Source organism: Parambassis ranga, chromosome 1, assembly GCF_900634625.1.
Source record: "Parambassis ranga chromosome 1, fParRan2.1, whole genome shotgun sequence".
Classification (NCBI taxonomy): domain Eukaryota; kingdom Metazoa; phylum Chordata; class Actinopteri; family Ambassidae; genus Parambassis; species Parambassis ranga.
The window spans coordinates 22339718-22364903 of record NC_041022.1 but is presented as its reverse complement, the minus strand read 5'-3'; the positions used below and the strand labels follow the sequence as shown (position 1 = coordinate 22364903).

General features: G+C 42.8%; 2 protein-coding genes across 7 annotated transcripts; both read left to right on the top strand.

Moving 5' to 3' along the window:
• Window positions 1-1480: 1480 nt before the first annotated feature.
• Window positions 1481-17419, top strand: LOC114438832 (NACHT, LRR and PYD domains-containing protein 1-like). Of its 5 annotated transcripts, XM_028410433.1 has the most exons (21): window positions 1521-1565; window positions 3261-3428; window positions 3600-3737; window positions 8278-8451; window positions 8624-8722; window positions 8808-8981; window positions 9265-9438; window positions 10817-10990; window positions 11207-11377; window positions 11454-11615; window positions 12855-12907; window positions 13188-13273; window positions 14309-14340; window positions 14654-14702; window positions 14909-14964; window positions 15073-15284; window positions 15392-15651; window positions 15896-16009; window positions 16190-16331; window positions 16439-16501; window positions 16787-17419. In XM_028410433.1, exons 2-21 carry the CDS (start codon window positions 3334-3336, stop codon window positions 17095-17097), a joined length of 2739 nt encoding a protein of 912 aa, XP_028266234.1. In that variant the 5' UTR covers window positions 1521-1565; window positions 3261-3333; the 3' UTR covers window positions 17098-17419. The 5 variants fall into 5 exon arrangements, with proteins under 5 accessions (XP_028266242.1, XP_028266234.1, XP_028266250.1 ...); XM_028410441.1 differs by lacking the exon at window positions 3261-3428 and having other exon boundaries at window positions 1481-1565; window positions 3616-3737; XM_028410449.1 differs by lacking the exon at window positions 9265-9438.
• Window positions 17420-17612: 193 nt separating this feature from the next.
• Window positions 17613-22291, top strand: taf5l (TAF5-like RNA polymerase II, p300/CBP-associated factor (PCAF)-associated factor). Of its 2 annotated transcripts, none has more exons than XM_028410777.1 (5): window positions 17613-17781; window positions 18329-18470; window positions 18686-18790; window positions 18914-19674; window positions 20555-22291. In XM_028410777.1, exons 1-5 carry the CDS (start codon window positions 17758-17760, stop codon window positions 21350-21352), a joined length of 1830 nt encoding a protein of 609 aa, XP_028266578.1. In that variant the 5' UTR covers window positions 17613-17757; the 3' UTR covers window positions 21353-22291. The 2 variants fall into 2 exon arrangements, with proteins under 2 accessions (XP_028266578.1, XP_028266587.1); XM_028410786.1 differs by having other exon boundaries at window positions 17613-17860.
• The last annotated feature ends 2895 nt before the right edge of the window (window positions 22292-25186 follow it).

The window sequence follows — 25186 nt, the reverse complement described above, 5'->3', positions numbered from 1 at the left end:
TAATCTGACAGACTAACAGCAGCCATGCTCGGAGCACTTTCTCCATTCTCATTAACATTAGGCCAATTTCAAAACTTCCTTTTATCTCAAAGATTTTAGAAAAAGTTGTTTTTAGTCAGTTGAATGTGTTTTTAGATGAACATAACATTTTCCAGGTGTTCCAGTCAGGTTTTAAAACCCAGTTGTCTGCTGAGTCCTCTGCTGCCCCTCTCACCTGTGGAGTGGCCCAAGGCTCTATTTTGGCCCCACTCCTCTTCTCCCTATACCTCCTTCCTCTCGGGTCCATTCTCCGCAAACATGGCGTCTCTTTCCATTTTTACAACAGCAACTTTTAAGCTGTGTCCCAGTTCAGGGTCTGCATCCTTCTGTGTTGAGGAAATTAAATCCTGGCTGTCAGCAAATCTGCTTCATTTTAACGACACTAAGACAGAGGTCATACTGTTTGGGCCCAGTGATGCCTCTGTCGCCGATGTAGATTTGGGTGTCCTTGGTCTGCGTAGTGCTGGGCTGCAGCAACTTCTTGATGTATGTACCGTACTATGGAACATTAATTTCCCTGTGTTTACACTGGCTAATAAAAAAAATCACCTAATCAACCTACTACCTCAGCAATACCTGTCTCAGAAATTCAGATATTATCCTGCAGCATACTACCCCCTCTCCTCTTCTGGGTCAGTATTTTTTTTCCACAATGCCCTAATCCGCTGTCCTACTTTTACCTTTTTGTAAAGAAAGAGTCATATACATGTTTAACTTTTAAATAATTTATTCATGTTTAACATAGGCTATAGGCCACTTGGAGGCTGGAACAAAGATAAAATAAATCCTCTGTAACATCTAACATCTCATCTAATCGAAACTTATCACATGACTTCACTTCACAAGGACACTTTAGTATAGTCACTGCACAATGATGACTATGACTGTTACTGCTACTCCATCTTGCACTACTTGCACACTAGTACCACCTCACCGATCCATGTGGTACCTGTTACATTATTACATTATTACACTGTTCCATTCGTTCATATAAGGGTCTATGTTTACCATTTCATCCGCCAAGTATTTTATGTTCTGTTCAGTGTATGTCTGTTATGCCATGTAAATTTAGCCTTACTTTAGTTTATTTACTTAATTTTATCTTAGTTTTTATCTTATTGCATGTTAATTATTATATGTTCTTTGTATGCACCAATCACTAATGTAAATTCCTAGTAATGTGAACCCCCTTCACTTACATAATAATAAACACAATTCTGATTCTGATTCAGATTCTGATGACTGCCACAGGTCTCTACACTGTGCAGCCCAGTCAAAGTTCATACATACAAGAAGCCTGTGGAAGCTGTTGAAGGGAATTCATATATTTATATACCTACTAGCCAGCTTATCCAGCAACTACTGAATGATTCCCAGTAATAATATTGATCAAAACATAATAACTATTGTCTGTTATTGACTCAGGGACACAAACAGTTGAGGGTGTAGTTTTTTACTACTACTCTAAGTCCCGCCTTCCTAATCCATTGAGAGCGGGTGTCGTGTAGAGGAGAATGTACAACAAGGTAAGACCAGACTGAAGTTATAAATGTGTTTGTTTCAAAGATTGACTTTTATCTGCAAATAATGCAAGAGGAGTAATGACTGCAGCATCTGACACATTAAGTTCACATGGTAAACATGGACATTCACAAAAAGTGAGAGTGCATGCTCTGTATTACAAACATGTCAATGCTCCATACACGTTCTCTGAGAGGCTGTAGAGAGGAAGAGACCGATGCCTGTCCACAACCAGTTATTTTTAGATCTTTATGTTTGTGTTTGGATGCTTGGTGAATATTGTGGTCTATCCCTCTCAGAGGGAGAATGTAATGGTTGGAGAAACTGTCCAAAGTGAGGAAGGAAATGAAACAAAACCGAAACAGAGAGACAAACGAATAATGAGGAAGTAAACGTGAGAGTGACATAAAGCTGTTTTCACTGTGCTTTACACTTTGTGGGATGTTGGACTGTTGAACACCATCCATACTAGAGTTTGTATCAAATGTTGATACCGTCAAACACCCTCCACATTTTACCCCAGTATACGGAAATAATGTGACATGGGTTTCCTTAAATCTGCAGGTATTTTTTTTTACCCCAGCCGGTCAAAATGTCTGGTGAAAATAGTCCCTGCAGTACAATTTGAATTTTGAATCAAACAAATTACAAGTGAGGACAGGTCCGCTGCAGCTACAGCCCCTGCAGCTCATAGAGGGCTCAAAATGCCATCACTTCTTCCTGACTAAAAGCTTGAACTTCTCAACAGCATGCAAATTCGTCAGAGAGATGTGTGCCTCTGCTGAACCGCATCAAAACAGCTCATATTGGAAAATATGCAATGCAAGTTGCAAGAGACACTCACACATTTGATTTTAATTCAGCTGCTGTGACCTACAATTCACTGCAGGAAAAATGTTTTTGGGGATGTTTTGGTGCCATTTAATGCCCGTTTTGAACTTTATCACTTACAGAGTCTGATCTAGTGCTTTGTAGTAGTGAAGTGTTGTTCGTGACCGATTCGTTCAATATGAACTAATCTTTTATATGACTCATATATTCATTCATTTTCATGCAGTACCTTCTCTTGCCACATGGCAGGCAGTTATAAGCTCAGTCAGCAGGACAGGAAACAGAAATGATTAGTTCACCACTCATTCGTCCTCGGGTCCTTCTTTTTTGTCATGTGACAGCCAGGCCGCTCAGGCTGTGGGATAAGCAGCAAGCACTACAGTTTGTTCATACGGATTGTAAATAAATACTTTCGAAAATTATATTAACATATTAATTGTGTTATACTCTGTCATAAAATAATACAATATAACAATAATAATAATTATAATACATTTTGAACACAATAAATGCACCAAGTAAACAATTTAGGGAACCTCTTGTTACTTTTTTAATTTTATTTTTTTGATTTGTCTCACTAATTGTCAAAATGAGTGTTGCATTCACTTCCCCTCTTTTTAATTGCTTGTGGCATTTGTGTATTATACTTTGTCAGCTGAAGCAAACCATGTTGTCTTCAGTATTTAGTGTTTGAGAACTGTGGCCCACAAGAGGGATACAGAGCCACCTGCTGTAAAAATTAAGGAAATTAACAAAATGATATCTATCTATCTATCTATCTATCTATCTATCTATCTATCTATCTATCTATCTATCTATCTATCTATCTATCTATCTATCTATCTATCTATCTATCTATCTATCCACAGACCTTCTCCTGGTGAACTCTTAAATGCTCAATGTGACCATCTGCCATCACAGCTAAAGGCCAGCTCCCCCAGTATGGAAGTGACAGCTGTGAAAGGGAATTATTTGAAGGAGTCAGGAGTGGAGATGATGGGTGCTGGTCTGAAGATACCTTCACCGATGAATCTGAGGTCACACTGTGAAGAATGTCCAGGCCTATTGTTTTCAAATCTAACTAAAGTACAATAATAAACTAAAGCAAGGCAATATTCAGCAGTGATATGATGCATTTGATCACATGATTGGTCTGTACATGCACTTTAATGTCACATATACTAATTGAGGTATACTCATCTACACAGAAGGGCGACAAGCAAGATGAGTGACTGTGGTCATGAAGAGGAGAAGCAAGCAACGCCTTCACTGTTTGACACATGCACTGCTCAGTGTGCTGATGATACATATCCGTACATTGATAGTCCTGGATATTCACAAATAAAGTAAGTAGGCTATCTATGTTTTAAACCTACCAAGTTGGAATAATCAATGCTGTATTTTTAAAGAAATCTTAACATGTATTACATTTTCTAAAGTTTTATTCCTTTTTTGAGAAAACAAGCAAGTAGTCTTCTATTCAGTAATGATGACAAAAACTGTACAGAAGAACTCTATGATGAATCCATTGTTTCTGCATTCAGGTGCATCTATACGTTATTGCAAAAGAGTGTATATACAGTGGCTTGCAAAAGTATTCATACCCCTTGAACTTCTCCACATTTTCTCACATTATGACCACAAACATATTTTATTACAATGTTATGTGAAAGACCAACACAAAGTGGCACATAATTATGAAGTACACTCAACAAAAATATAAACGCAACACTTTTGTTTTTGCTCCCATGTTTCATGAGATGGACTTGAAGATCTAAACTTCATTCCAGATACACAATATTACCATTCCTCTCAAACATTGTTCACAAATCTGTCTAAATGTGTGATAGTGAGCACTTCTGCTTTGCTGAGATAATCCATCCCACCTCACAGGTGTGCCACATCAAGATGCTGATCTGACATCATGATTAGTGCACAGGTGTACCTTAAACTGCCCACAAAGGTGGAATTGTGGGCAGTTTAATAAAGGCGGAAGCCCAGCATGGACAGAGCTGAGGACCCTCCGGGGTCCGGGCGGAAGCCCAGCATGGAGAGAGCTGCGGACCCTCCGGGGTCCGGGCGGAAGACCACCAGTGATGGAGACGCGGACCCTCCAGGGTCCGGGCAGAACACCAGCGAGGACGAGGCCGCGGACCCTCCAGGGTCCGGGCAGAACACCAGCGAGGACGAGGCCGCGGACCCTCCAGGGTCCAGGCAGAACACCAGCGAGGACGAGGCCGCGGACCCTCCAGGGTCCGGGCAGAACACCAGCAAAGACGAGGCCGCGGACCCTCCAGGGTCCGGGCAGAACACCAGCGAGGACGAGGCCGCGGACCCTCCAGGGTCCGGGCAGAACACCAGCGAAGACGAGGCCGCGGACCCTCCAGGGTCCGGGCAGAACACCAGCGAAGACGAGGCAGCGGACCCTCCAGAGTCCGGGCAGAACACCAGTGCCGAAGACGAAGCAGAAGACCCTCCAGGGTCCAGACAGGAAGCCAGAGCCGAAGACGAAGCAGAAGACCCTCCAGGGTCCAGACAGGAAGCCAGAGCCGAAGACGAAGCAGAAGACCCTCCAGGGTCCAGACAGGAAGCCAGAGCCGAAGACGAAGCAGAAGACCCTCCAGGGTCCAGACAGGAAGCCAGAGCCGAAGACGAAGCAGAAGACCCTCCAGGGTCCAGACAGGAAGCCAGAGACGAAGACGAAGCAGAAGACCCTCCAGGGTCCAGACAGGAAGCCAGAGACGAAGACGAAGCAGAAGACCCTCCAGGGTCCCGACAGGAAGCCAGAGACGAAGACGAAGCAGGGGACCCTCCAGGGTCCAGACAGGAAGCCAGAGCCGAAGACGAAGCAGGGGACCCTCCAGGGTCCAGACAGGAAGCCAGAGCCGAAGACGAAGCAGGGGACCCTCCAGGGTCAAGGCTGGATGCACCCCCAGCATCCAGACAGGTGACCTCCAGCGTCTCTGCCACCCCTGTCTTGGCAGGAAGTCCTCTGCGGGGGGCACTGGAGGTCTCTGTGGCAGGCGACGCCGTCTGGAGCCCGCCCTCTGGCCGAGACGGGAGGAGCGACGCCGTCTGGAGCCCGCCCTCTGGCTGAGGCGGGAGGAGCGATGACGTCGTCTGGAGCCCGCCCTCTGGCCGAGGCGGGAGGAGCGACGCCATCTGGAGCCCGCCCTCTGGCCGAGGCAGGGGGAGCGATGGCATCGTCTGGAGCCCGCCACTGGGCGGCACCGGAGAGGATGGCGTCATCTGGAGCCCGCCCCTGGCGGCCCCAGAAGGGATGGCGTCATCTGGAGCCCGCCCCCTGGCGGCACCGGGAGGGATGCCGACATCTGGAGCCCGCCCCTGGGCGGCACCGGGAGGGATGCCGACATCTGGAGCCCGCCCCCGGGCGGCCCCGGAAGGGATGACGACATCTGGAGCCCGCCCCTGGGTGGCACCGGGAGGGATGCCGACATCTGGAGCCCGCCCCTGGGCGGCACCGGAAGGGATGACGACATCTGGAGCCCGCCACTGGGCGGCACCGGAGAGGATGGCGTCATCTGGAGCCCGCCCCTGGGCGGCACCGGAAGGGATGACGACATCTGGAGCCCGCCCCTGGGCGGCCCCGGAAGGAGCGACGTCGTCTGGAGCCCAGCTGGCTCCACGGTAGAGTCCACCAGTCTTCCAGCTGTGTCCAGAACAGCAGCTGGGTGCCGACGCCGACGCCGCCTGCGCCTTCCTGATCCCTCACCCAGAGAGGGAAACTTTAAGGCCAGCCGAGTCCCTTCCAACAATGGCCCAAATTTGGGAAGGAGGGCATAATCGGAGAATTCCCAGTTTGCCAGGAAGAACTGCCTACGCTCCTCCACCCCCTTCAAGGCAGAAACAAAATCAAACAAATAGTCCGCTGGGTCCATTGTTGGTCACTTCCTAAGGGGCGAACTCTAGGCCGTGGCTAAAGGCAGCCAATGTGACCGCTCCTGCATCTGCTGTGTCCAAGGTCGGCTAGTTCGTACTGTCAGGGTTTCTGGATGAGGTGAGGACACAGTTGCAGGACGCAGAGCGGTTTAAATGTTCAAAAGCAGTCTTTTATTTAAAGCCAGGAGGGCAAACAAAACAAACTAAAAATCACACTTGTTGTGGTCAAAAGGTAAAGTACAAAAGTAGCAACACAAAATCACACTGGCGTGGAAAAACTACAGGGCAGGAGCAAAACAACAAGAGCAAGGCAACTACCTGGAGCACCCCGAGGTCAGGCAGAAATACATGGCATGGTAGGCGAGGATCTAGGCATGGCATGGCATGGCATGGCATGGACGAGACATGAAACAAACAAACACACCCTACACCAGACGAGACGAACTAGCAAGGACAAAGGGGAAGACACAGACTATATACAAAGGGACCAGGGAAGACAACGAGACACAGGTGACACACATGAGGGCAGGGCTGGTAATCAACAAGGAGGGAAAACACAGGAAGCAAAACTCGAGACAATACACAGGGAGGACAGGACTACCAAAGTAAAACGGGAAACACAAGACAAGACTAGACAGCTAAGCAAAAACCAGGGAAAACAAAACACCAGAACTACAGGAAAAATAACTATAACTAAACACAGATTAAACTAAAAACCCAAAACAAGGAAAACTAAACCATAAATAAACCCAAGTCGTGACAGTGCAAGTCTTTTGGCATATGTCTCTACCAGCTTTGCACATCTACAGACTGACATCTTTGCCCATTCTTCCTTGCAAAACAATTCAAGCTGAGTCAGTTTAGATGGAGAACGTTTGTGGCAGATTCTGGATTGGATTTAGATTTACTGTACCTAAGTGACTAGGCCATTCCAACATTTTAAACCATTCCACTGTAGCTTTGGCTTCATGTTTAGGGTCATTGTCCTGTTGGAAGGTGAATCTCCACCCCAGTATCAAGATCTCAAGAGTTTTGCAGACTCTAACAGGTTTTCCTTGCCCCGTATTTGGCTCCATCCGTCTTCCCATCAACTCTGACGTGCTTTCCTGTCCCTGCTGAAGAGAAGCAGCCCCAGAGCATGATGCTGCTGTTATGTTTCTGCCACATATAGCATTTTGCATTAAGGCCAAAAAGTTCAATTTTGGTCTCATCTGACCAGAGCACCTTCTGCAAACAGTACTTCTTGTGGTTTTCTTTAACAATGGCTTTCTTCTTGCTACTCTTCCATAAAGTCCAGATTTGTGTAGTGCACGACTGTAGTTTGTCCCATGGACATATTTCCCCACCGCAGCTATAGATCTCTGCAGTTCATCCAAAGACACCTCTTGGCTGCATCTCTGATCAGTGCTCTCCTTGTGTGGCCTGTTAGTTTAGGTGGATGACCATGTCTTGGTAGGTTGGCAGTTGTGTCCTACTCTTCCCATTTGCAGATTATGGACTGAACAGTTGTCCGTGAGATGTTCAAAGCTTGGGAAGTCTTTGTAACTTCTTTCTAACCCTGCTTTAAATTTCTCCACAACTTTATTCTCATCTGGTGTGTTCCTTGCACTTCATGATGCTGTTTGCTCCCCAATATTCTCTCAACAAACCACAAAGGCTGTCACAGAACAGCTGTATTTGGACTGAGATTAAATTACACACAGTTGGACTCGCTCTAGTCATTAGGTCAACATTCGATCAGTCAGAAATCATCAGGCAACTTCTGAAGGCAATTGGATGCACTTTTCAGTTTTTTATTTGTACTCATGTTTAAATTTTTACATTATTCCCACAAACATAAATATATTTTATTGGGATGTTATGTGAAAGACCAACACAAAGTGGCACACAATTGTGAAGTAGAAAGAAAGAATGTGGAAAAGTTCAAGGGGTATGAATACTTTTGCAAGCCACTGTATTTGTACCTAACTAAACCTGTTATCACAGGTCACCTTCTGGTAAGCTCTCAGATGCTCAATGTGAACATCTGGGATCAAAGCTAAAGTCCGGCCCCTCCAGTCTGGAAGTGCTAGATCTGAGAGAAAACTTACTGAAGGAGTCAGACGTGAAGCTGCTGTGTGCTGTTATAGAAAATCCACAATCTCACCTGAAGACTTTGAGGTCAGACTGTCTTTTTTTGGTCATTGTTAATTAAAACTGCACATTAACAAGAGCAACACGGGAATGTCAGGAGCCTTATGTTGTTCTAATAACACTACAACAGTAAACAAAACAATGTGATATTGAGCACTAACATGATAATGTGATGATCCTCAAATCTGTCCTATCTTAGAGAACTGGATCTGAGTGGAAACAAACACCTAAGGGATTCAGGAGTGAAGCTGTTGTCTGCTGGACTACAAAGTCCACACTGTGGACTGAGGGTTCTGAGGTCAGTTCTGGTTCAGTCAATGCTCCTTATCCATTATCCTTAAGACACTAGTTATTTTGGAATTAACATGTTTTTTGCTTTTCAGACTTGCTTACTGTGTATTAACAGAGAGCAGCTGTGGATCTCTGCGCTCTGTGCTTGGGTCCAACCCCTCCTCTCTGAAAGAGCTGGATCTGAGTGGAAACTTTCTGCAGGATGCAGGGGTGGAGCAGTTGTGTGCGGGACTGAGGGATTCACACTGTACACTGGAGACTCTGAGGTCAGACCATTGCCACTGCCTTTTAGGTTACTGCACCTCTGTGACACGCAAAAGTTACAAAAGATTCTTAAACACTTTGCTTAAAAAGATAATTTTCACAAATGACCACCACTTTTATAAAGAAGAAAGAAGCTCTTACTTTCAAATCTACATCTCAATTTCCTCTGAGAGATCTTCTTGGCTTGATGAGTTCTAAAGAGGAAATACATCACTGAACATTATTTAAAAGATTATCCATCAAGAAAAATAGAATCTGAATCAACATGTGCTTTTTAATTTGCAGACTTGCATACTGTTTACTAACAGAGAGCAGCTGTGCATCCCTGCGCTCAGCTCTTGAGTCCAACCCCTCCTGCCTGAGAGAGCTGGATCTGAGTGGAAACTTTCTGCAGGATGCAGGAGTGAAGCAGTTGTGTGCGGGACTGAAGAAAAAACACTGTACACTGGAGACTCTGAGGTCAGACTGAATGTCCACGAGTCAAAAGCTGTCTTACATTGTAAATGTCACATGCCTCAGAGCGATCTGCTTGGAAGACATTTTATCTTCTGTCCACCTTTATTTTGGAGTAGCACCCCTTACACTGAGGATAGTGGGGGCTCACCAAAAGCACAAGTGGTCAGGTTTTTATAGATCTCTGTTTTTTTACCTACCCATTATTTAAAAACAGCACCTTCCACATTATCACAACACTAAAGTAGATAATGTCATAATGCTATGACAGCAAGGGATTCTAATTGTGTTTCCAATTCTGATTTAGCAATAAAATAATCCCAAAAGCCTAAACAATTAACATTTATATGCTATAAATGACCCCACAACAGAAAAACCCAACCCAATACCTTCAGCTGCCGCGTGTGTGTGTAAGGTTGGACCCACAGTAGGTAGGTGCTCTAGGGAAACTACTGACATAGAGGCACACCAAAACTCCTGCTGTGACATGCATCTGCCCCGACAGTGAAGGGCGAACTGAAGTTTGGCCTCTGCTGACAGAGAGTCTGAAGAGATCAGAGAATGGTACAACTCATGCCGAGAAGTGCTGGATGAACTACAACTACCATCCCACCAGGCCCAAAACGGAGAGATTACTTGCCTCCAAGTGGTTGGCCTCTCTGTTCCTCTAACTGCTTTTACATTCTTCATCATTCTGTTAGACAGATCTGATGGTCTTTTTGCACCAAGAAATATCAAGACCTGGACCACTCCACTGCCATTTGCCCTTCAAACTACAGCGGTGGACCAACATTTTCTCACTCCCTTTGTCAAGAGGTGCTCAAACTGGCTTCCTGTTCTGCAACCAGTTTTCACCTGAGATTTAGCTCTATACTTTAGTCACAGATTATTTGTGTGATTGGTAATTTAAATAAATGTCTGCTGATGTTTTGGGTCTTATTTGTGCAGAAACACTGAGAATACAAAACATTCCACTGACATCCCTGAATTAATTTTAACCTGGCTTATCCTTGCTTATTATATCCTCACTGTGTGTGCAATGTGATTACAAGTGGTTTTGATGAACAGCATAATATGGTGGACAAGAATGTAGACTTGAAACATGATGTCAGTTTCCAGAATATTTTTTAAGGTATTGCAGTACAGCTCTTCAGGAACTGTTACCATGACAACATGGAGCGTTCCTAAATGTTCATTCAACCTTTAGGGGCAACAGTGGCGCAGTGGGATAGCAGGGTTGTCCAATAACCGGAAGGTTGGTGGTTTGATCCCAACTCCTCCCTAGTCACTGTTGTGTGTTCTTGGGCAAGACACTTCACCCTAGCCTCCACATTAGATGGAGTGACCTCAAATTCTCTATTAACACACGGTCTTCAATTCACAGACTTGCTTGGTGTGAATTAACAAAGAGCAGCTGTGGAGCTCTGCGCTCTGTGCTTGGGTCCAACCCATCCTACCTGAAAGAGCTGGATCTGAGTGGAAACTTTCTGAAGGATGCAGGAGTAAAGCAGCTGTGTGTCGGACTGAATAATACACACTGTACACTGGAGACTCTGAGGTCAGATTGTTATCTTATAGAGAGCTGCAGGATTATATACGTCCTTCATGAATCCACGAATCCATGAATTTACATTTACTGCAGTCACGTACAATCTATTTCTAAACAAAACAGAACTGTTTTAATTTGTAAAGCTTATTAAAATGAACCCCATACTTTTGTGTATTAAACATTATGTAAATTGTTTCCAACAGCTTATTTTAATGTTGTATTCAGATTGATTTCCTGCAAGTTGTGTAAGAACAGCTGTGGTTCTCTGGCCAAAGTTCTGCAGTCACCTTGCCCTCTTAAAGATCTTGACCTGAGTCTAAACAAGCTTCTGGATTCTGGAATATTGCTGCTCTGTGACGGACTGAAGAGTCCAAACTGCAGACTGAAGACTCTGAGGTAAAGAATTTCTTCTTCCATGTGTGGCAACTTTGAAAATCAGTATTTGTACATTTCAACCATCCTCTCTCTGCAGGTTAAGAGACTGTCAATTGTCTGACTGTGATGCTCTGGTCTCAGCTTTGAAATCCAACCCCTCTGAGCTGAGAGAGCTGGACCTCTGTGGAAACGAGCTGGGGGATGATGCGAAGAAGCTTCTGGATGACTTGGTGAAAAGCTGTCAGGGAGAGCCTCTGCGGTCAGTGGAAAGTAGCAGTGTTTTACTGCTTGTGTGGTTGTGCAAAGTCTTGCCAGTGTGTCTTACAAAAAGCAAACATTAACCCTTGTGCAACGTTCACAAACACTACCCTTTCAAAAAATGTCCTCTAATTTTAACGGATTTAAAAATATATCAGATAAATATTTTTTCATATTTGTTTTTCATACGCCTTTTAATTAACTTCAGTTCTGATCAAAAGTAGTAAAAAAAATAATTTTCCCCCAGGATTTTAACCCTTTAATCACCAATTTTATAAGGTCTGGTGCTGATAAATGAAAAATATTAAACACAAAATGGCCCATTTTTAATAGAAAAGGTGAATGTGAACTGGATGTTTTTTAACCTTTATTACAGTCTTGGTCATGTCAAACATCAGTATCAACATTGACTTTAATGCATTGTTAGTTTTTGCACAGCACTGGATTTTCATTTTTTCTCCTGTGGCCATTTTTGTCCCATAGACTTCCATTATAACCACATTTTTTGACTGCACAGCCATGGCACTACATAATCATGCATTCTTGATTGTTGGTGGTTTACCCTGTTGGTAGGAGGTCAAATTTGTGATTTTTACAGTTAAAATCCTGGGGAAAAATGATTGTTTTACTACTTTTGATCAGAACTGGAGTTAATTAAAAGGTCTATGAAAAAGATTTGCCCACTGTGTATTATTGACCTATGAAAAATGTTTAAATCATATTAACAAAATTTGTGTAAAATTAAGCTTATTCAGCAAAAATTATTTAATTTGCTCACATATTGACAAAGTTATGGCCAAAAAAACAGAAAAATTACTCTCAGAGGACAAAAATGTCCCGAACAGTGCATGAGGGTTAAGCCAACATCAGAGTTTAATTGTCTCATAAACCTAATCCTAAACCTCGTTTCATCTCAGTGATAGCAACGTTTAAGAAGGCCACATGTTTGGCAGATGAAACACATACACTATATAATTTTTTAAGCTTCAACAGCTTTCATTTTAATCTGTTGATATCAGAGCAACTTGACCTGGTTGATGAGCTTTCTAACATCCAGTAAGCTTGCTAACTAATGTCATGATATCATCAGTGGTTGATTTATGAGCAATGATATAAATGACATTTATTAAATGACGTTTGTAACAGAATGAGACTGCCTCTGCAAAATAGTTCAGGTTTTTGCCTTTTCTTGGGTAAAACACTTGTCTTAACTGATTAACTGACATCTTTTACTGTATAGTTACAGAGTGGACTACAGAGAACACTGGAGTACAGCTCCCTGGATTGGTACAGGTATGTATCAATAAACAATATTAGTAATAATGTGCCCTGAACTAAAGAAATGAAGGGTTGTAGCAGTGATTTGAGTGCCAGCTATCTGGTCCAGTATGTATCATCACATCACATCTACATATCAATATTGGAAGAGATCAAAGTCCTTTTCTGTGGCAGATAATCCCTGGTAAATAAACTTCTAATAATTTCTCACATCATAAATTAAACATTTTTTAGTTAGTTTGGGTCATAAAGATGAACTGATTACGTCTCTGACATTTGTATGCTCTCTTTTCAGCAAAAGGATCTGCAGTCAGAGAAAATACACAACTTGATATGAAGAAAGTGCAGCAGACTATGAGAGCAGAGCGTTCGGATGAAACGGTTTGTTTTTACCTTTAAAACACACACAACCCACTTTCTTCCTCACACACCTCTTCCTCTGTCTCCTCCTCTCCCTCAGGCCCCACAGCAGGAGCATGTTGCTAATCCACTAGATCCTCATGTTGTGTTTGGATAATACAAAAAATCTACACAACACATGAACACTGCTAACTTCTTCCTCTTGCCATGTTGGACTAACACACTAGATGTTGGTCTCAGTAACTCAGCTGATGGCTAACCAGTTAAGCTGACACTTAATCATATTGCACATTACACAAAACTTTATTCAACGTACAATCATTAGTTTATTTTCTAATTATTTAAAAGAAGCAATAATATTTTAAGTAACCAACAAACAGACAATAAAACTGGCCTTTCCTTTCATTATGGGTCACACTGAACGTTTCTTCTTATTTTCCTCCCAGTACACTTTGGATCACTGATACTGTTGAGAAAAACACTGTACTGTAACTTTATGATTACACTACGGTGTTTTTCTCAACTCAGTCACACCAACTGTAAAAAATGGATCCAATGCAAAGTGTAGTGGGAGGAAAATACTGTAACTGTAATGAAGGATATGCCCTGATTTAAAACTGAAGAGTATGTTTCCCTATGATGAGTGAAGTTGTTCTGGATGCCTTTCCTTGGCCAAAGAGAGCGGTGACATATTGCTTTGTATCCACTCATTTTCAGTGTTTCAGTGTGCAGCTATTTTTAAATGGAGTTCTATTACATACAGTATAATGATGATTTGGCTCCTGGTAAATTCCCGGTGATGTGTAGTTTGTGCACGTTAACTCAGACCTTTCAGACCCTCTTCCCTGATTCTTGGTGATATGAAGCTGACAGTGAGAGCCGCTGGTGGTGACTTTGGACAATTTAATTTATTTAGAAAGTTCTTATTTTAGTCAACTGTTCTCACTAAATGTATATGATCTATTTCATATTTAATGAATTATTGACTGCATCACTAACCTTTATGCTTTAATTACTAATTTATTTGTATTTTTTTTTACAATTTTGCACCTACAGCTTGGGCCTGATTGCAGTAAGACTTTGTACAGGTAATTAGACTTACACACAGCCTAATATTGGTTTCTCTGCTTTACTTTTTTGAATACAGTAAGATTATTATCAACTGGCGAGGGCAAACTTTTGTAGCATTTTACCAATGACTATTATGACACTTTGGGGATAGCTGAGATCATTGATTATTTTACACTTGTTTTAGTGAAACTGTTCAGATTCATGGGTTTGTTTGAAATGGCTCATTAGTCAGTCAGGTCACATCTCATTTAAAGAGTATATCAGCATCATATCTCTGTTGCCTGAAGACATAGAAGTCTTGAAATGAAGATACTCTGACTTTCATCATAGAGGGGCCTCATATGAAGAAAGTGACGAGGTCACAGCAGAGAAGATGAAGGTGAGAGTGACAGTTCACCGAGTACACATTTATTATTACGATGTTTTATATTTGGACTGTTGAGATGTAAGATGTGTGTGTGTGTGTGTTTGCTTAATTCGCCATTTACCGGTAATCCTGCAGTCAAAAGTTTTTCCAGGATTTATATTATTTATTTTAAAGACATATGAACAATGTCTACGTTTAATGACTTCACTTTGTTTTAGGAGCCATCACCCTTTATGCCTGAGGTGTTAAATGACAGGGGAGTGACTTCATACAGGTACACAGGCTTATATACCTATTAGTTTAATTTATTTATCAGGACAGTGTACAAAGTGACATAAAGCTCATGTGAGTGCTTTGAGTGATGTTTCGTTGTGTTCTACAGCTTCAGGATCCCGCGTCCAGGTGTGTTCAAGTGTGACTTGACTGGACTGATGTTTACAGTGGCTCAGGAGGGGCTGCTGCTGTACAGGATCATCCAGTGGGATGAGGAGGTCCTCCTCTCAGCTGGAAAAGTCCCAGCAGGTCCACTATATGACATCCAGAGTGAGGATACTGTCGCTCAGCTGCACCTCCCACACTGTGAACAGAACTCTAGTAAGTACGCCCAGGTTGGTGCCCAAAACAGGAGCTTTAAAAAACAGAAAAGTGTAAGTAAAGGGACTTTGCTACAAAGTGAGGTTGATTGCCTGTTGTATTCACAGCCCCCCTTTCTCAAGGCCTTTCTGTGGCCCACTTCAGTGACGATGGGTTTTGCATCCTTGAGCCACTGGAGGTAACAGACACTCATGTGGTGGTGGACGTTCCTCACCTGTCTCCCTTTGGCTTGGTCTGGGATGCCATTACAAGGTTTCTAAACATCCAGAGAGCAGGCCAGGTTCTGCTCTTCCACCGACCAGCACACATGAGGCCAAGCCAAAGACTGAATGTGTTTCTTCTGCCAGAAAATGCACCACTGGAGGAGGTAAGAGTTTACTGTTAAATCATTTTGTAAATTACAGAATTACTGTTTGTTCTTTACTGATACACCCGACTCCTCTCTATACTCATTTAGAGTCATTTGCATTGTGAAATATTTATATTGTTTTGTCTGGTTACTGCTGTAGCAAGTACCTTTAGCATCTCTGCTCTGCTGTTAGGATTGTATCAGTCACACATTGGGCTAAGGAAGCCACAATCCATTAAAAAATGTTCTAATTGTACTAAAGGTGAAAAAGCACCAAGAAAGGGCCAAGTACATTGAGGCAACATCCTCCTGTCAGCTCATCGAAGGTCAGACTTACAGTGTGCAGTGTTCTGAGGCCTGCAGGATACAGCCTCGGGTAAGTACTGTATGTCAGACACAGAGAATGAACAAATGGGTTTAGCAAAAACCACAATTACAGCATGTAAAACAAAAACCATGAACTAAAATGACTGTTTGTGTGAATAAAGAGTTTAATTAGAGAAGCTGTAACATGGTCGTCTGACATCATAACTGAAGGACATGTTGTAAATTACAGACTGCACAATTTCACTCAAAGTATGGACCAAACTATCACCCGACTTTTGAGATTCGGCTTAATCCCAGCACAGAAGAAGCGACTGTGACAGTCCAAGATGTGATGGAGACACCTGTCTGGGAGTATCATGTTGAACTTGCTGGTAAAGCACTTTGACTCTATTTATATTTAATTATAATTAATCACAATACATTTTCAATCTCATGATATCTTTAATTGTTCCTTCTTTGGTGTCAACTTCTTCTTCAGCCTCAGACTTAACTGCTCAGCCAACCCAGCCTCCAGCCAATGACCCAGCAGCTGGAGATGAAGGTGGGCAACACACAAAACCAACGACATGTTGGTGTCTGCAGACTTCATAATGACAGGAAAACACCTCGGTGTAATTATCTCTGTCCCCAATGGCATTAGTTTGTTAATGAAAGCCTATGACTTGTATTTGGTCTAAAACAGTGAAAAGGTTTGTTCTCCACTCTCCATACAATGGATGCACAGTCTGTATGAATAGTCCTGAAGCTCACAAGAAGGTGTGTGACAAGATGTTTTGATATTCACTGCTTTTTATTGATTTAAACTTTTTCCTTGCTTATCATCCAGGTCATAGACAGAATCAACAAAGGACTCAGAATGCAGCAGAGAAGCTATTCTCTGTGCGGAGAGAGTTTATTAACCGTGTGTCTGGTCCTGTTCTAAAAAGTCTTCTGGATGTCCTCCTGGAAAAGAAGGTTGTGACCAGCAGTGAAATGAAGCACATACATGAGCTCAATGTCTTTACAGACCAAGCACGAGAGCTGATTGACACAGTGCTGCGAAAGGGAGAAAGGGCTTGTGAAATTCTCATCAAAACTCTCTGTAAATATGATCCATATGTTTCTGAAACACTCGACTTAAAACTGAAACAAAGATGATAATATTGATGAGGTACTCTTTAGATCAATAACGCTCTAGGTACGCTGATCAAACCAAAGCACAAAATTGGAAAATTATTTTTAAATGTGTGACACTCATTTCATATCAAATATATTTGTGTATGTGTTTGGAATAAACATTAACATTTTATTAAAAAAAAAAGAACACGTTGCCACACTTGTTTACATGCTGTGCATCATTGTGAGTGAAGTGAAATATGGTGAAAATGTGAATGTATTTAACCCATGGGAAACACTTTCAGGATGTAAATGTGTTTAGTTTAATTAAATTCCCACGTGTAAGAATATTTTTTACATGATGACTGGCCATTGAGTAAAACAGCACTAAACCTATTCCTACAATAACCGTAAATACAAATCGGGTGCATTGACCAAACACAAAAAGGCAGAGTAAACCATAAGAGGTTAAAATAAATAACAAATACAAATGTATGTCAAAACGTGTAAAGGAACTTTATTACTGTCAAAAAATCTGATTCAGAAATCTGTTATCGATGGATTTCGTCTAAACAGTGACTCCGAGCCAGGCAGAAGTAGTAGATCGACGACAGCTAATCTCGATCAAAGATGAGAGCGGCCAGTTAGCTAGTTAACCTAGCATGATTTGATGGAGGCTGACCCGGGGGGCGGACAACCACGATGGAGCGGCAACCAAAGACAGCGGTATAGCTTCGGTTCTAAACTGGGACGCAATACATTTGGATACAGTTTCCGTGGATAGAGAAGAACAGCACGATATGCAGTGAGTGTCGACGTTCAGCCGGCGGTGCCATGGAACCGAGTCAGTCCCGCTAAAAGTTTGGAGTAGCCAGGCCCACTGCTACTTGTGCTAAGTTAGCCGGTTAGCTCGATGCATGCACATTACTGTGATGTGGAAACTTTTCACTAGATTCGTGATAAGCTAAGTTGTTTGTGATTAGCAGATTAGCTGACATTTATATTTACAGCGCCAGCAATGACGTTAGCATTGTGTTTTGTGTCAATTAAGATGCTAGCTTTGCTAGGTAAGTAGCTGCTGGGAAGATGCTGCTGTGCTCAATGGGGTTCATTTGTGACGGAGATGGAGTTGAAATATCAGCACGGAAGCTGTAATGTAATTTTGTACGTTTTCATGCTTGAGGCCATAAGATTTTAGTAGTTCGTGTTATTGTGTGCGATTTGAGAGAAACAGTGGCGTGCAGGTGTGTGACAGTGGATGTTTGGTTGTCAGGTCATGAAGCGAGGTCGCACTGAGCAGATCCAATATGCTGTGGCTCAGTACTTGAAGAGGAGGCAGTATGTGGACACTGATGCTTCCCTGAAAGGAGCCAAGCTCTTCCAGACAGCTGAGGAGATGGCTGCCAGCCTTTCAGGTAAGAAAGCTGCAGAGATAATGGGGAGTAAGACAGGTCGGTCAAGCCTCAACCATCATCACAACTCACACAGACGAAGTTTAACCATAGTTGTGTGTGTGGAGAATATGTGGGCAGGTTTATTTCATATTAGTTGCATGCAGTAAATTCTACATCATGAATATCTTGCTTCCTCATACTTGGGTTAAATGTACTTTCTCTTCCACACTGAGCAGTGCAGACAGAGTCTGGCTGTGCAAACATCGTCTCTGCTGCACCCTGCCAGTCTGATTCACAGCAGTATGAAACCCAGTACTCCAGGCTGCGCTCCTTTCTCTCAGGTATTGCTTACAACTATGTGATCTAAATTGTTTTACAAATAGCCGTCCATAAGTCAATTTACCCTCATCTGTCTGTTAAACACAATGCCTTAATATTATTATTGTTATGTTTCCCTTAAACAGAGACAGAAATATCCTGGGCTAAAGAAGTGAGCAACATCCTTTATCCGCTCTTCATCTATCTCCACCTGGACATGGTGCGTTGTGGCCTGAAGGCAGCGGTAGATGGCTTTTACAGTCGTTTCCATGGTGCCTTTCTTCAGGACAGTGAGCAGCGTGCCATCATAGAGCAGCTCCGCCATGTTCTCACTGCCCAGGATGTTGCAGCCAATCCCAAGCTGAGTGCTTTCCTAGAGCACAAATATGTCGTTCACCTGACAGAGGCAGCTTACAGCTACCTGCTGCGTTACCTGCAGAGCGAGGACAACAGTGCCCTCTGCAGAGTCCTCGGCACACATCTGCAAGTGGAGGTCACTGCCTGCAGGCGCACAGACTACCAGCTGTATGGAGCTCCTGCTGGAGCAACAACCGCCCCAAACTCCACTTCCTCCTGGGCCGGAGTGGATGGAGCTGAGGGTGGGGATGGGGTTGAAGTGCCCGCAGGGATCCCACAGAGTGAGGCGGCTCTGGAGGCACTGCAGGATTGCATCAAGAAGGTACGTGAGGGCCCGCCCTCACTCACTACTGTGTGTTTTTACGCCTTCCACCACACAGAGCAGATGTTGAACACTGCTGAAGTCTCTGCTGACAGCCGGCTGCTGGCCGCCGGCTTTGACAGCTCTACAGTAAAGCTGTGGAGCCTCCGAGCCAGAAAGCTGAAGGCCAAACCACATCAGGCTGACGTCTCACGCATCCACTTGGCATGCGACGTACTAGAGGAGGAGGTGAGTAGATGTTTTTATGCATAGCCTACTCGGCACTGTGCCTAATAATGTTGCTATTTTTTTTAGTCTGTCACTTTGTTTAATTTATATTTCAGTTTCAGATCAAATATGTTAATCAGTGCAGTCAGAGGGAGAGAATACAGCTGCATTGGCTAATCTACGTGGCTCATTTTAGATGGTAAAACAAAGAGAAGCAGAAAGAAACCTTTATGTATAAAACTGTATTCATTTAACTGTATGATTAACAAGAATCAAGTGTGTTGGGTAAGATTTATTGCTGTATTTCTTATTTATAAACTGAATATTTTAGAAAATGGAGAGAAAAAAGTTTTTAGAAAAAAGGACTCTATAGGTGACTGTGACAATTGTTATTGTGAAAAATTTAACAAGGATTTAAATGTAGGGTAGGAGATTTTGAAAACTCGGTGAGAGTCAGCCAGATTTTGAAAGTGAACACACGCCCCTTTCTCTCAAGTTCACCCCGAAGCCACGCCTCCCAACCAGTCTGTGCCTTCGGCCATCATGCGCGTACCTCTCTGATGCGCGCAGAGCAAGAAGAGAGTGACAACCAGCCAATACTCAGGGTCCACCCGGAGGATTGGCTGATGTTTTTAGTGTTTTATAGCTTCCACAGATGATTCATATTCTTCGTTTTAAAGCAAAACTGCCGAACTAATCGGTTGCTATCGGATTGTAAAGAGAAGTTACACTAATTTAACAAAAAGTGCATCAGAATGAAATCTCCTGCCCTACCTTTAAGATAATCAGCTGAGTAACCTTGATGTTTGTAGATTTTTACTAAAAATTGTAAATAATTAATTTTTTCTGACCTCATTCAAGAAGCAAAAACTCAGGACTTTGTCTTGTTTTGTCCTCTCAGGTGGATGAAGAAGATGGCTGTGGCAGCGAGATAAAGACACTGCGAGGTCACAGTGGACCGGTGTTTCGTACTGCCTTCCTCACAGACAGCTCCGGCCTGCTCTCGTGCTCTGAGGACACAAGCATCCGCTATTGGGACCTAGGCAGCTTCACCAATACGGCACTCTATCAGGGCCATGCCTACCCAGTGTGGGACGTGGACATCAGCCCTTGCAGCCTTTATTTTGCCAGCAGCTCCCATGACCGCACTGCCCGCCTCTGGACATTCTCCCGCACCTACCCGCTGAGGCTCTATGCAGGGCACCTCTCCGATGTTGACTGCATCAAATTTCACCCCAACTCCAACTACATCGCCACGGGCTCCACAGACAAGACTGTCAGGCTGTGGAGCACCCAGCAGGGGGCGTCTGTTCGCCTTTTTACTGGCCATCGTGGTCCCGTGCTGTCACTTGCTTTCTCACCTAATGGGAAGTACTTGGCGTCAGCCGGTGAGGACCAACGGGTGAAGCTGTGGGACTTGGCATCGGGGACTTTGTTCAAAGACCTGCGGGGACACACAGACAGCATCACCAGTCTTTCCTTCAGCCCAGACAGCAGCCTGGTTGCATCGTCATCTATGGACAACTCAGTTCGGGTGTGGGACATCCGCAACTCCCATGGCGGAACACCAGCTGATGGTTCGTCCAGTGAACTGGTGGGACTGTACACTGGAAACACCAGCAACGTGCTTAATGTCCAATTTATGGCCTGCAACCTACTGCTGGTGACGGGAACAGCAAAGGAGAAAACGGAGCAGTAGCCACGGCTGTCTGGTGGTTTTGTTTATGTTTGGGAGAAAAAACTTGAATATGTCTAATATTTTGTTTGAAGATGTGGTTTCCTGGCAAACCACCATAAACCACCAGTCTCATTCTGCAAAAACAAACTTTGGTATTTATCAAAAAAAATTATGTATACCAGACATGTGTTCACTAGATGTCAGTGTTAAGGAATTCCTCAGGTTCTCTATATCTGATGGTTGAGGTATATATGATGAATCCCATTAAAATCCGTTCAGTGGAGAAAATATCATGAAAACACCCAAAAATGAATAAATGAGGATATTATCAGCTCCTGATGTAGGGAATATTGGGACTCATTGCTACATTATGTTATTGAGATGCGCCTCTATAACCACTATATACAGTATGCTGAAAATACACAGTTCTTGTACAGACGGCAATAAGGTGATACAAACAAAGCTGATAAAGTGCACAGTGATGTTTTTTGCTAAATACTTACTGCCTGCTCTGATGAAAGCCCTGTCCTTTCTATAAAAAAAAAACCAACTCATTAATAAAGATGATCATCTCCACGGTGATGGTACATCTTTATCAAATGCCCGTGTATTAGATAAAAAAACGTCCAGAATAGTCTTCTTGAGTCAAAAAGACTGTGTTTAAGGTCTATTGTCACGAGTCGCTGCTTTATGTCGGCCTACTGCAGGCGTGTCAGTGTACAAAGCCTTTCAGGACATTTGTGTGAGTTGCAGGCTGTACTTTGTGTACTGTTTTGTGCAATGTTTCCAAAGTGTAAATATACTGTATTTTTGTAATGTTGGCCAAAAGGTGCCACTAGTCTGTGCTTCATGAGGGCTAAAAAAATTGACTGTTTTTTTTTTTTTTTTAAATATTTCATTCATATTTTCAGCCTGTAAGTTGTCTTTTCTGTTCATCTGTACATTTTCGTTTCTTCCTGTAGCCCAAAACAAGAAATAAATAACAGAGTTTATTTGATCTAATTCTTTGGCCCACATCTTCTCTTTTATTGCCTATATCAACCAAAACAAATCGTAGCATAAACAACAGGAAAGAATCAAACCAGGCCACTTCCTGTATTTCCATTTTATACATGCATGGATCAATTGAACAACAGCCTGGCTGTAGTACTGAAAAAACTGGTCTTGTTTTCTATTTGATAATGGGAGCTTCTAGCCTTACAGAGGACAGTTATGAGAGTTTCTAGCTAGGTGTTAATTCTAATGGACTTTAATTAAAGCAGTTGTGATGTGAAGTGTGCTTTAGAATGTGATCATGTCAGTCATAAACCTGCACACTGACGTGTCCTCTTTTGCAAATTTGTCTTCATTTTTGTCCATTTGCACAGAGACTGGTGCTGTGTGGACACTTGAGGAATTCATTTAGGAAGGCTGCAGGGAGATCTGAAGGATATAAAGGCAACCATGTTTTTAAAGACATTTGCAAACGTAAAAATCTGCAGTGGGCTGTGTTTTTACTTGTACTGCTACTTTAATGAGCCAAGCTAAAGCATATTTAGAAAAGCCCACAGGCTTCAGGAGTCAATAGAAGGTTTTAAAATACACTTCCAGGTTTTGTACTCGGCTACATAGCTCAAATGCGAAGCGTCTATGGGTCAAATGACACAATCATCCACAAATTAAGCAGAACATACAGACACACAATGCAACCCAGCGGCACCATGGAAACGCTCCATGGACCTTAAACATTGCTGGACCTGCTTGGACGCAGGTTGGTTGGTGAGATTTAGTTATATCTCTTTTTATAATCAGGGTGTTTACGGCTGAATGAATAAGAATATAGGCTACAATAAAGATGCACAATTAACCCTCTGGGCACCCTTCGATTTTGGCTACGTTCAGACCCCTAGGGCCCAAATGTGTACCTCTCTTAAAAGTGCTATAACAATGCCATATACGTATATATATATTTTTTTCATTTTTTTTAATTTCTTTTCAGCAATGTCAGACCTAACCATAGATATACAATTTTCTATATTTTTGTATGTTTTTGTGTTATTTTTGTCATAAAAAACATAGAATTCATAAACAGTAAAACTGAAAATATGCAAGATTTTTAAAAACTGAGGTGCCAAGTGGGTCACTTGATATGAGGAATTTACAGCCTTGACTAAGTCAATAATTGGTAAAAAAAAAATTGATTTTGATGCATTATTATTATTTCAGTAATAAGCCATTATTCAAAAAACTCACACTCGGACCCCTAGGGCCCAAACGTGTACCTCTCTTAAAAAGTGTTCTGGAGCCTATCCCAGCTAACTTCGGGTGAGAGGCGGGGTACACCCTGCACAGGTCACCAGTCCATCTCAGGGCAACACAGACAAACAACCATTCACACTCACACTCACACCTACAGGCAGTTTAGAGTGACCAATTAACCTAACTTGTCTTTAGAATGTGGAGGAAGCCTGAGTACCCGGAGAGAACCCACGCAGGCACAGGGAGAACATGCAAATTCCACACAAAATCGCCACCCCAGTCAGAATGGAACCAGGAACCTTCTTGCTGTCCTCTTGCAGTCCTTTGCGGCAGCACGGTGGTGCATCATGATGCATTTTGCAGACATGGGCCCCGCATTTGGCACAGTAGCTCCACACTGGAATGCATGTCCTCAGGAAAACAAAAGGTTAAAGGTGCTCTAGAGGCTGCTGATCATCCTGACCTCAGAGCAAAATGTGACAAATAGACACCTTTGTTCATTAGTGGGAGCATCACTTTGCAAGGGTGTAGTAGCATGGACGGAGGGGGCATGTCCCCACCAATAATTTGATCACCTCCTAAACAATAACAGATTCTCATTGGGTGCAGGAGGGGTTAAATTTCATTGGAATCTTAGGCCCCCACCAATGTCAAATGCAAATCTACACCCTTGTCACTTTACCATTTTTGGAACTCCAGTGAAATCTCCAGTTGCTGTCATCCATTTCCTCCGCTTGTTCTTCTTCCTCTTCCTCCTCTTCCTCTTCCTCTTCCTCCTCTTGCTCTTCTTCTCCCTCTTCCTCCCCAGTGGTGCTGCCAAGGTCCTCCTCTGGACAAAATTCATATGCGGATACTTCCTGGCTGTCAGAGGATGATGTGTTTTCATCAGTGGCCTTGGGGGACCTCAAAATGGCAGCAAGTGCCTCTTCAAAATTTAATCTCCTCTTCATGGTTGCTCGTGGTGGCATGACTGGCCAGATAAAACTGTACAATGTTCTTCTAGACTTCAAAGATGCACCTACATAAACATGGTGCACACATCCAATAGGAGAACGGACCCTCTGTCTGATCTATCTTTTCAACATTTGAATTTACGTGCACGCACACATGCACACACGCGTGCACACATGCACACGCGTGCACACACACATGTGCACACACACACATACACACAATATATTCTCAGCAACACTAACTAACTAATTTTATTTCCTTGCATTTTGCAAGGTAATAGAATTAATTAATGTCTTTGTACATTAATGTTTAGAATTTATTAGGTTTTATTTTATATTTTTTATTTTTTGTTTTTTACACTCACTACTTTACCTTATTAGTATTTCTGTCTTTTTTGAGTATACATGGAGCACCTGGAACGAAAACAATTTCCCCCCGGGGATCAATAAAGTATTTCTGATTCTGATTCTGATTATAAAAACTGTGAGCTGTGCCCCCCCCCCCCCCCCCATTGTGGGTTAAAGGGGTCATAATAGGGATATGTGGGGAAAACATAATAATATGTCAGGATTAGAGTATATCAAAGATTTGCTGATATAATGGGAGTCAATTGGCCAAACGTTTACCTAAGGGTGCCGAACGTAACAAAAGTTTTTTTCTCCC